Genomic DNA, 12,564 nt, shown 5'->3' with positions numbered 1-12,564 from the left:
TTTGATTGTTACTGAGAAGTGTGTCTTTTTGGCAAAACTTATTTAATGTCTTACATTTTTAGGTAACATGAACTGAAATTTAAAAAAGACAAACAAGCAATATTCTCTAGTCAAATTCCTGAGCTTGGCTCCAATTATCCAATATTCTTTAAAAGAATTATTTAATCAAGCCCTTGTCCAATAAGACTTTTGACAGCACTTAGTGACTACAGGATGTTCTATTTTTCCTCTTTTACTTCTCATTTTCTCCTTTTCACCCCAGTGTAACAAATCGTTACACAATTTTACCAAAATGCTGTAGCAGTAGTTGGAAATACTTTATTTTACATTATCAGAAGTGTTCAATCACATTATCACGGGTCACATTTGCATCTAACTAGGAGATAGCCAAATAACCTCTACTGCAGTGATTTTGCAAACTCAGCATAGTCAATGTATCCATCATTATTTTTGTCATCATCTCTCAACACACCATCTATTATGTTGATTAGTTCATCTTCACTCATTGGTGGTGCCTGCTCACTCCCCTCCTACAAATAAATAAATTAGACAATGATGAGTTGCATATTACTGGAAGAAGTAGCTAATATCCAAAATACCCATGCTTATACATGTGAAAAAAACTTTTTAACATAATACATGGCTACTTCTAGGAATCAACAAACTCATAAATTAGATACAGAATAAATTTACAATAATGGAATATAGAAATTATACTTCTCAGCTAAAAGATGCAATCAAAGCAGGCCCTTGCTTATTTGTTTAAAAAATACTATTGGAGTCAGGCACTGGTGGCTGACTATAATCCTAGCTACTCAGGAGGCTGAGATCTGAGGATTGATGCTGAGATCTGAGGATTGTGGTTCTGGGAAGGAGAGTCTACAAGACTTTTATCTCCAACAAACTACCCAAAATGCTGGAAACAGAGCTGTGGTTCAAGCGGGAGAGCACTAACCTTGAGCAAAAGAAGCCAGGGATAGTGCCCAGGCCCTGAGTTCAAGACCCAGGACCACCAAAAACAAACAAAACTATTTGTAGCCAGGCATCAGTGGCTCACGCCTGTAATCTTGCTACTCAAGAGCCTGAAATCTAAGGATCTTGGTTCAAAGCAAGGGCAGGAAAGTCTATGAAACTCTTATCTCCAATTAACCACCAATAAGTAGGAAGTAAAGTTGTAGCTCAAGTGGTAGAATGCTAGCTTTGACAGCGCCCAAACCCAGCACCACGACCAGCACTATAAAAATGATAGCTAGCTAGCTAATTTGTTTCAAGTTATAAAAATAATTTATATTCATTCTAGACAACTTGATCTAGCTTACACCGAACTCTGAGTTTCAGATATGATGACCTACACCGAACTCTGAGTTTCAGATACGATGACCTATATACTCATGTTAGAGAAAAGCCTAACTGCCCAAGCCCTCCTGAGGTCAGCTCAATGCACAATTTGTTTCATAAAGTGAAAACAGTGAAACATTGGGCAACATCTTGAGATCCAAACAAGAGAGGAAAAAGGTGTGGTGAAACAGCAGAACTTGTTATGGTCTTTAAGGAGAAACTAAATGTCCTGCTTCAGAAGCAGGTATAGTGGGGCCCTTCAGGTACAAAGCTTAACCATTCATTTCCTTGGCTGCTTCTTCCTTCACCACCTCTCCCATATTCCCTGGTTCTTCTCTATGCCATCAGTGTCCTCATCAGCCAGTATTGCTGGACCCTAACTCTTCTCCCTCCTGTCCATCAATCTGCCTCCCACAAAAATGTCCTTCCCCCCTGAAAAACTACCAGTGTCCCCTACTGCCTTCACAGCAAACCTCAACCTACACTCCTGGCAGCCAATGTGATCACACCTTTATCACCAGGGATGGCATTAAATCTGGAGGAATAAGGTACGGATTTTAATTTTGTCACCTTGAATACAGAAGCAATAAAGGTGCTTGCTCCTACCTACATGGGCTGCTATAAATAGCTAGCAAGTTCTCTGACTTGAAAGTACTTAGGAAACTACAAGGCAATGTATATAGTATGACACAAACTGCCAAGGTCCTCTGGTTTGCCATTTTTCTCAAATAAAATAGCTTCTATTTCCCCTGCTCTGCATTGCAAATGGTGCCTGTCTTTCTAGGCACTGGCTCTCAAACTCTGGTGTGTGGCAGAAATACTTAAGCACTAAAGATACATATGCTTAGCTCTGGGCCTCTGGTTCAGCAGATTACCCTGAGGGAAAGGAGAGTGAACAGGAAGTGGCACACACCACCAAAGGAGGTTTTCCCAGATCCGCCCAACAAGTCACTGCCTGACCTACCTCCTTATGGACATGTGTGATGGCTGTGGAGAGCTCTAAGCCGTCAAGCAAATTATTGCCATCATAATCGTGCATTTTGAAATAATGAAGCTGCAGTTCTTGTGGTGACATCTCTGCCTCTGGTTTGTTGATGACACCTTCTAGATGCTCCATGATATGCCTAAAAACCAACAATCAGATTACGCCAAAACTGTAAGGATGCTGAAAAGTTCAAGATCTTCAATTTCTCCAACTCAGAGAACAGCAGCAGACCACATTCAAGGGTGACATATAGACAGAGCCATGAAAGGAGAGGGACCAATGCTAAGCCGTTTATTTGTTCCACTAGCAAGTTAGGGTGTTTGTTCATTTGCTTTCCTCTTTATTATTAGAATTTTACTATAATACTTTTAGGCTAGCACCTGCAAAATACTTTTAAAAAAAATAATTTCAGGATAACAAAGTTTATGTGGGGGACTGACCCAACTGAAAACAGAACTATGACTGTGTCAGTGCTTGAATGTATCACTTGAGAAAACGTCTTGTCTGGAAGTGGCACTGTGGCTCCAAGTAGCAGAGCTCTAGCCCTGAGTGGAAAAAGCTCAGGGCCTGAGTTCAAGCCCCACGACCACCACCAACAACAACAAAAGGTCTTGTCAATACCCTGTCAAGAAACCTTAGTTATATTCTGGATTAAGGCCCCTTGTACTATGTCTGTGAGTATGCCTATCTGTACATGTGTCTATCTGTGGGGGTGAAAGACAAAGAATGAGTTCAGACAAGTAATTCATCCTATCTGGACCTCAGGATCCTCCTCTTGTGATACAAGAATAAAGAATACCTTGCTACTAGGCTCTTAGGAGTGAATGTCATTTGAAACATGCCCAAGAGCCACACAAACAGGACAAAGGGAGAGGACTGAATGTGCCCCCATTTCTGCCTGCAGCTGTAGATGATGGCAGATCCCCGGACCCCTGCCCCAGCTGAATACGTACTCTTGGTCATGCACTGTGTTCTTATCCAGGCCCACGCTGCCGGGATGGGGGGCACCGGCCCCAGGCTCCTGAGCCCTGGTACGTGGAGCATAAAAGGCCCAGAGTAGGCCACACAGGAAAGGGGCTCTGAGAAGCTGCAGTGATCTCATGGTCACTGGTACCTGGAAGGTGGGGAACACAGAAGATGAAGGCAGAGTTGTGGAGCTTAGGTTTCTTCCAAGTCTTGACAAAGTACCCTTCTGATCACCCCGGCAGGCAGTGAAGCTGGGGCTGACACTATCAAACCAGGCCTACATCTAGCTCTGCCACAAAATTATGGGATAACTATGGGCTGCTCAGGTCCCCATCATTTGAATGGGGAAGGGAGATTTCTACTCTGTTGGGGGAGGATTGAAAGCAAAGAATGAGGTGTATTCAAGAAAGCACTCTGGGGAGTTCAGGGAAATTTCCCTGGATGATGGGAAACCAGAGATGGCTGACAGACATGGTGATGCTCCGCTACGCCTGGAAAGATGTGCAAGGGTGGGGAAACTGAGGGAATGGTGAGAGCAAGGGCACACAAGTGGGAAAGAAAGTACATGAAATATACATGGTTTCATGTCTTAGGAGACTGAGACATGATTGCCTCTGTTGTAGCTGACAACAGCAGGTAGATACAAAGGTGGACATGTCATACTGAACACACAGAGGGGATGCCATTTCCTGAGGACAATGAGGCGCAACTAATAACTTGTGACTGGGAGATGAGATCACAGCTTGACTCTCTACTGACTCCTCTGGCAGCTCTGTGGAGAAAGAAGTGTTGCAGATCAAAGGCACTCTGAGGGACTACGAGAAGCAGTATGACAGACCAACATCTGAAGCAGTTAAACACTAAAAGAAGGCATCAACTACATCCCGGAGTTGGGAAGGCAGAAAGTAACTTAACTATGGGGAAAGAGCACTGAGAAGGAAAGTCACCAAGAAATTAGTATTCTCTCAAGTCCTCCTAGGGCCTCACAAGGCTTGAAATGATGATTAACAAGAAAACTCAGTTGGCCACAGGGCAAACTCCTTGAGAGCAGTGAGCACTTTATTCCCACAGCATTCCTCCTTTAAGAATTGTTGGTTTAACTAGGAGAACTGATCTTTCCTGGAGTTTAGACTGCTCAGAAGGAGGAAGGGGAAGGGCAGCTAGAGACTCAAATATAGAAAATAAGAAGAGGTCTGACCTAACATTCACTTCTCAGAATCTGTTGAGTAACAAGGACCAGCGATTCCTAAGGGTTCACCAGGAGCTGGGCCCAAACCCACAACAGTAAAGTAAAAGGAACTGGTCCCATTCTTACAGTGCTATGCTCAAAGCAGATGTCAGAAGCTGTGCCTAAAGCTAAGAAGCAGAGTTGTTACTGCTCCCTGTCAATCCTAAAAGGACCCTGAAGGCCCCCTGTAGTGTAGCTACTCAGGAGGCTGTGACTAGCAGCTCTTGAGATTCTTATCTCCAATTAATTAACCAGTAAAGAGCTAGAAGTGAAGGTATGGCTCATGATAGAACACTAACCAGCCTTGAGTTGAAAAAGTTAAGTGAAAGCACGAGGCCCTGAGTTCAAGTCTTTGTTATTGCTGTTGTTGCTATTAACAAAAATAAAAGGACCCTGAGTATGTTACCCTATAATATTTAGCAAAATTTCCCAAACCCATTTTGCTCATCCCCATATGGTTATAAAAACAAGTCACTGGGATGTATTCTTTGGGGGTGCTAGGAAACAGAATCTAGCATTACTACTGAGCAGCAACATCATAATGCAATCTGCACAATGCAACACTGCATAAGAAAAGGTTTTCAATACAGATTAAATGAAAGAGCCAAGTACAAAAATCTCCAAGAATAATTCACTTTTGTAAAAATAAAAATAGGTATATATGTCTCCTACACACAGGACTAAAAACTGTTACCAATGTCTGTTGAATCATGAGATTAGGATAGGTTGTGATCTTAGTTTTACTTTATTGATTTGGTATTTATAAATATGTATTTAAAGCCAGGCACTGGTGGCTTACATCTATAATCCTAGCTACTCAGGAGGCTAAGATCTGAGAACTATGGTTAAAAGCCAGCCCAAACAGGAAAGTGAGTGAGATTCTAATCTCCAAATAATTACCAAAAAAAGGAGGGGGGACTGGGAATGTGGCTTAGTGGTAGAGTGATTGCCTAGCATACATGAAGCCCTGGGTTCAATTCTTCAGCACCAGGTAAACAGAAAAAGCCAGAAGTAGCACTGTGGCTCAAGTGGTAGAGTGCTAGCCTTGAGCAAAAAGAAGCCAGGGTCAGTGCTCAGGCTCCCAGTTCAAGCCCCAGGACTGGCAAAAAAGCTAGAAGCAGAGTTGTGCCTCAAGTGGTAAAGCACTATCCTGGAGCTAAAAAAGGTTCAGGGACAGCTCCCAGGCCCAAGCCCAGGACCAGCAATAATAATAAATGATGATGATAGTGATAATAAGTACTTAAAGTAGTTGCTCCCATAATTCTGTTCCAATACTACATGGATAAGAAAGTTTCCAGTTAATTCTCATCTCTAGAAAATAACTCAGGGGCAGCCAAAAACCATACTTTCAGTTTTACCAAATAAAAGTACCCAGACCCTGACAAGGCACTGTGGCTGTACGTACTACTACCAGAAAACAAAATCTCAAGTTACAACTAGCAGTGAATTCATTAAGTAGTTTACTCAGCAGAACAACTTGGTCTGAGCACACATCTTGGGTTCTAGGACAGGAGAAACTAGAGAAGGGATCTAGCTCCTCTAAAGCCTTTCAGACTCATTTACAACCATTGTCTCTTTCTTTGCTAAGCCCTCTTTGTTTTGAGACAGCTACTATGTAGGCTCCAGGTAGCTTCTTCCCCAAGCCTCCCAAGTATTGGAATTACAAGCATGCATCACCACACCTAACTTCTAGAAGGCCTGCCTGAGTGTAGCTTAGTGTTTTTGCTATAAGGTCCCATTACTAGGCTCTTGTCAGCTGAGTGCAGTGGCTAAATCCTGTAATCCTAACTACTTTGGAGGCAGAGAATGGGGATTGGATTTTGAGGCCAATTCTGGCATAAAACTCTATCTCAACCAATGGATAAGTGCTATGGTACACAGCTGTAACTCCCACAATTCAGGGAAACAGGGAAATTCACAGCTCAGACCAGCCCAGGTGAGACCTGTCTTATAAAATAACAATAACAAAAAAGGATGGTTGAAGGTATGGCTTGAGTGCTAGAGTACCTGCTTAACTAATATAGAGTCCTGTATTCAATCCCCAGTATCAGCAAAAGGCTCCTGTCCACAGTGGATGATAGCTATGAACAAATTCTTGCAAACAGCCTGATTACATATCAGTGTTTCTTGTTAGACTGGCTATGAGAAGACATTCCCAGAAAAAGGTATAGTGGTTGGAAGAGAAACTGTGGTTCTCAGCCTGTAGGTCATAGTTCTTAGAGGGCTGAAGGACTGATTACATTGCCAAGTGTTGATGTCAATGTAACTAAGAATAGGACTTTGACATGTCTAGCAAACAGCTGAGCTAGGTGATCAATGAATCCATGGCACCTTTCACTCTTAACCCCAAACTGGATACATAGTGTATCCAGTTGGGGTGTGGAGGGGAGGGGGAAGGAAGGTTGTTTTCTGTTCAGAGAACACACACACACACACACACAGAACAAAGAACTAGCACTATAAGAAGTGTAGGTCTGAGCTGGGAATATGGCCAAGTTAGTGGTAGACTGCTTGCCTCGTATACATGAAGCACTGGGTTCGATTCCTCAGCACCACATATGTTGAAAAAGCCAGAAGGGGTGCTGTGGCTCAAGTGGTAGAGTGCTAGCTTTGAGCAAAAAGAAGCCAGGGACAGTGCTCAGGCCCTGAGCTCAAGCCCCAGGACTGGCAAAAAAAAAAAAAGAAAAGAAAAGAAGTATAGGTCTAACAGCACTGGTGGCTCACGCCTATAATTCTAATTACACAAGGATTGCAGTTTGAAGCCATCCTGAGCAAGAAAGTTTGTGAGACTTTTTTTTTTTTTTGCTAGGCCTCGGGTTTTAACTCTGGGCCTAGGCATTATAACCTGGGCTTATTTTGCTCAAGGCTAGTGCTCTACCACTTGGAGTTAAGAGTCTCATGGACTCTTCTGGCTTTGAACTGGGATCCTCAAATTTCAGCCTCCTCTGTAGCTAGGATTATGGCATGAGCCACCAGCACCTGACTTTGTGAGACTCTTATTTCCAATTAACCAGCAAAAAAGCTAGAAGCAGACCTGTGGCTCAAATGGTAGAGAACCATTCTCTTCTTTTGGTTGGTGGTGGGGCTTAAACTCTGGGCCTGGGTGCTGTCCCTGAGCTCTTCAGCTCAAGGCTAATGCTCTATCACTTGAGCCACAGCTCCACTTCCGGGGTTTCTGGTGGTTAATTGGAGATAAAAGCTTCAAGGACTTTCCTGCCTGGGCTGGCATTGAACCACAATTCTCAGATCTCAGCCTCCTTAGTAGCTAGAATCACAGGCATATGAGTCACCAGTACCTGGCTAGAGAACCATTTTTGAGGGGGGCGGGGGGAGAAAAAAACATCTCAGAAAAAAACTAGGAGAGAGCAAGGGAAGGGGTGATATTATCCAAAAAAAATGTATTTTTTTAACATTTTATCTGTGGATTTTTTTAATGTTTGCATTTATTTATGTAGCCAGTCCTGGGGCTTGAACTCAAGGCCTGGGCACTGTTTCTGAGCATTTCTGTTCATGGATAGCACTGTACCACTTGAGCCACAGCACCACTTCCAGCTTTTTCTGTTTATGTGGTACTGAGGAATCGAACCCAGGGCTTCATGCATGCTAGGCAAGCACTCGACCACTAAGCCACATTCCCAGCCCAGAAATGTACTCTTTACCTGACTTATGTGACTGTAAGCCCTCTGTATATCATCTTTACAATAACAATTAAAAAAATTTAAAAACCCTCAGGAACAGCATCCAAGTCCCAAGTTCAAGGCCCAGAACTGGTGGGGGTGCACATACATGCGCGCATCCCTCCCCCCCACCACAAATGTAGATCTAAATTATCCCTTTTTCAGCGATAAAAGCCAAAGACCACTGAGTTTGAACTTGCCTTACTTTTGTATGCTATTGCAGGTTTCTAGTCACTGAAACACGCTAAGAGCCAAATCTAAACATATAAAAGAAGTCCTCAAGTACTGCAGGGCAATAAGGAATCTGACTGCCATCTTGTTAACAAACGAGACTGTTCACAGTCAAAAGGAAACAAGCAACTCCATTCTGTCCAAAGAACAAGTTACATCATCCACATCAACTACTTGGTTCAAGGCCATGGGCACACAGCCTGCAAGATAAATCCCCGTACTTTCAAATTCCTGGCCTTCTTCAAAAAATAATAAAGGCCAGGCTGGAGAATAAACCACAAGAGAGATTTCTGCCAAGATATTTCAGGACCCAACCTATGCCTTGACATCTATCCCAAGGATCAATCTTAGTCCTGGGAGGGCGGTGTGGACCATCGTCAGCGGTCCACCACTGTTAGTGGGCCTCCTGAAGTGTCCCACACTAGTCCAGCAGCTTCTTCCTGTTTTATAGCCTTTGCTCACACTAGTACCATCTGTCCATTTCTTCTAGGCCCATTTCAAATGTCACCTAGTCAATGCCACATAGTCCTTTCTCTGGCCACAATCTGTAGCCTCTCATGCTCATTTAACCTTAACATATGGTCACATAATGTTCCTTCCTGTTTTTCTTTTCCCACCTCTCTGAGGGCCAGCACCCTGTGTTGGGGTAATATGGTCTAAAGCCATGGGTCTTGGCACCTAGATGTGTTGTTCTTATCATAAAGCCTTCCATCTAAGCTGGCATTTCCCCTTGGAGTGCTCCCACCCTCTGCTTTGGCATGGGCCACCCTTCCCTCTCATCGAGTCGTTAACGCCTATCAGAACATGAGAGTTAGAAGTCAGCTTTTCCCCTGGCAGTTGCTGGCAGCTTTTCTCTCAGGCCAGAGGCCCTTAGTTAATTAACAATTTACAGTCAAACCAGCCACATTCACCAACAACCTGCAAGATAAATCCCAGGAGCTCCAGACATCCTGTACCTAGAGCCAAAGTCAAAGAAAACTCTGATCTGTACTTTCCCCCATTTACCACTGCCATAGTCTTGGATTAAAGAGAGAGAGAGAAAAAAAAGTTCTTAGGATAGAGCTACATGGGCTGAGGGTTGAGACTTGATTCTGAAAAGGCCAGCATTTAATTGATCTGCTTGTTCATTTGAGAAGCCTAAAGGTGAAGTGATTCTTCACTTACACTCAATTTAATAACATACTAAGAGCCTGGTATCACCCAAAGTGCAGGATCACAGAGGTACTAAGGGTAAGACTGTGACCCAGGTAGACTCCTCTCACACAGATGCTACAGCTTCGTGAAAAAGGAAGGCCACTAATAAGACACCCCTGGGGAATGTTACAGAGAAGCTCAAACTTATATCTGGAATAAACCATGAAGCATGGAGCACATTTCAACCAAAGAATAGTGCATCAGGCAGAGAAAATACACCTTACTTCCAGAAGGGACTCGGATTAAGCTAGGAACAAAAAGATGCAATACAGTTGAAGATGGATGAGTCTTGAATAAAGTACAGAGGAGAGGACACAAAGGGCCCTGTAAGTTCTGTGCCAGTGCTTGAAAGAATGAGAATTCATAGAAGGGCAAAGAAATGGGGGAAGCAACAAGAGACAGGTGAAAGTTCTGTGTTAAGGCCATGGCTCTAGCTCTCCTAGAACAAACTGGGAGGGATCTAGAAGGATGCAAGGGAGGAGTACAGAGCTAGAAGCTACTGAGGTAGTCCAGAGAGCAGCGATGGGAGCCTGGTTCAGCGAGGGCGGGCAGGGTGTGCTGGAAAAATGACCTATCTAAAGATAGCTTTGGATGGATTCAAAGTGGGTAAAGGTGAGAACGACGCCTAGGTTTCTGTCTGGGCACCTGCGTGGATGGCGGTGCCATGCCCAGAGAGAGAGTTCAGCTTCCCTCTCCTTGCCACTCAGACCCGGCTCAGCCTAGCCAGCCAGCCGCTTAGCTCCGACAGTCCCCGAGTCTCCCCCAAAAGCAGATGAGGAAACCGAGGCGGACAGAGGCTAATGCCTCAAGTCCACAAGCTTTTCGGACCGACTCTGGCCAGTACTCAAGTCCGCACAGCTGCTCCAAAGCCAAGTCCTGGAGGTCCCAGGGCGCGATGATCCACCCGACTGGTCCAGTCTGGCTCCTGAGCCTAAGGGCGGGAACACAGGCTTCCACCCCAGGGAACAGGCCCTGCTCTCGGCCTCCGAGCGTCCCGTGACCGCCCGGGGACCAAGCCCTCCGCCCAGCCACTCCAGCCCCTGGCCCCGGGGGTCCCGCTCTGCTACGGACGACTGAGTCGCGGCTCCTGAGTTCACTTACCCTTACGGTCCCAGCCACACACGCGAAGTCCTTTGGCTTGAGCCTAACCAGCCCCCGTCCCCAGGACGCTCTCTCTCTCTCCAGCCCGCCCACCGGGTCCCGGACCAGCTGCGCAGACGCACTGCCTCCCTCCCGCCCCGTGTCGCCACTGGCCCCACCCTCTGGTGGCGTCGGCCCCGCCCCCTGCTGAAGTCCACGTGGAACACCAGTCGTAAGCCGGGCTGCCGGCCTTCAGAGCGGGCCACCGCTCCTTGCTCCTGCTGGAGTGAGGCCATTGAAACCCTGGAATCCTTGGGAACACAGTTTGGTGTCTGGTATGCCAGTGGATAGGACAAGGTGGACTGAGGAGGACCGCGGCCTGCTTCAGCTTTGCAGGTCTCTTTTAACTGTGCATAGAGAAGAAAGAGATAAGAACTCTAACTCTGTTTCGAAGACATGGGGGCAGCCTCTGGTCCTGTGTTTTCCACATTGTCCTACTTCCGACCTTCTGCTTGCTCCATTCCACAGCCTCATCAGCTTCCATACCCATTCACTAAGTCCCATCCGACGTTATTGGGCGAACTATAGCGCCACTGTTGTATTCTGGGGAGCGAGAAAATCCACTGAGCACTATTTAAAGGTGACAAATGAGTTTTATTAGTCACTTTGCAACTGCCTGGCTACCCCAGAGCTAGGAGCAGTTGCAGCCTCCAAGGGGCGAGTTTCTTTTCTTTCTTCCTTTTCACAGGCTTCTCCTGTCCACAGGCCTCTCTGCAGGCCGCTTGTTCTCCACAAGCCTCTGATAGGCATAAGCCTCTCTCCTCTCTGAGGGACTCCACTTTCCACCTGGCTCTCCATGGGCCTCTGGTCTCCTCGGGCCTGCTCTCCACTCTGGCTTCGACAGGCACCAGGCTTTGGACTTTCCCACAGGCCTCAGGCTCTGGGCCCCTCTGCAGGCCTCAGGCTCCAGACTCCTCAGCAGGCCTCAGGCTCTTCTTGGCGCCCCTCTGCTCTTCTCTGTCTGCTCTTTGGGCCTCTGGCTCTCAGCAGGCCGCAGGTGCTCCCTTCCAGCCCAGAGTTAGGCTGCTCTGGCCTCCAGATCGGGCCTCACTGCGCCGCTTGTTGGGACTCCGGCCTCTCTCCGCTGCTGGTCGGGACTTGGGCTTCTCTCCGCTGCTGGTCCGGGATTAGGCTTCCCTGTCCACAGGCCCAGGGTTCGGGCCTCCTCCGTCTGCAGGCCCCGGGCTCGGGCCTTTCTGCACCACAAGCCCGGGATTCGGGCCTCCTCCATCTGCAGGCCTGGGCTCGGCCTTTCCTGTCCACAGGCCTGAGGGGAACCCAGACACTGCTCAGCTCTGTGAGGCACCTCTGGGCGCCTTGCTTTCTCTGTGCCTCTTTCCTCTTCCCCCGGAAATCCCGCCCTCTTATATCCCCTGACTGCCTGCAGTCTAATGGGGGGTGGTTCGGGTCCCCTTAAGGTGGGACCCCTTTTATGCTCCCAGTGGGGCGTGGCAATGAGGACAACATGGGGTGGGGCTTTCCGCCCCACCCCCAGGTTAATTCACCACTTGTCCTGTGCACTGTGTGCAATTGTTTTAATTATTTGAAAGTAGTCAAAACCATACAGACATACCTGTGCAATCCAGCCCTTATGACTTTGCTCTACAAGATTGAGGTTCAGGGGTGGTGGCATGGCTTAGGTGGTTGAGAGCCTGCATAACAATGTGAGTTCAAACCCCAGTACTTTAAGAAGGGGGGTGGTATATCTAGTTGTGCCTATAATCCTAAATTATCTAGAAAACTACCTAGAGAATAGGGGGTTGGAGGCCAGCCTGGGCAGCAAAGTTTGCAAGACTTTAATCTCC

The 12,564-nt window shown here is 46.3% G+C and overlaps 1 protein-coding gene across 1 annotated transcript; it reads right to left on the bottom strand.

The window, feature by feature from the left end:
- Positions 1 to 293: 293 nt before the first annotated feature.
- On the bottom strand, positions 294 to 10,831 carry Mcfd2 (multiple coagulation factor deficiency 2, ER cargo receptor complex subunit). The gene is made up of 4 exons (XM_048352981.1): positions 10,721 to 10,831; positions 3,277 to 3,437; positions 2,303 to 2,462; positions 294 to 530 (listed from the first exon to the last, which is right to left on the bottom strand). Exons 2-4 carry the CDS (start codon positions 3,423 to 3,425, stop codon positions 399 to 401), a joined length of 441 nt encoding a protein of 146 aa, XP_048208938.1. The 5' UTR covers positions 3,426 to 3,437; positions 10,721 to 10,831; the 3' UTR covers positions 294 to 398.
- Between the last annotated feature and the right edge of the window lie 1,733 nt (positions 10,832 to 12,564).

Source organism: Perognathus longimembris, chromosome 8, assembly GCF_023159225.1.
Source record: "Perognathus longimembris pacificus isolate PPM17 chromosome 8, ASM2315922v1, whole genome shotgun sequence".
Lineage (NCBI taxonomy): Eukaryota > Metazoa > Chordata > Mammalia > Rodentia > Heteromyidae > Perognathus > Perognathus longimembris.
The sequence above is the reverse complement of the archived record's forward strand: the minus strand, read 5'-3'. Positions and strand labels throughout refer to the sequence as shown.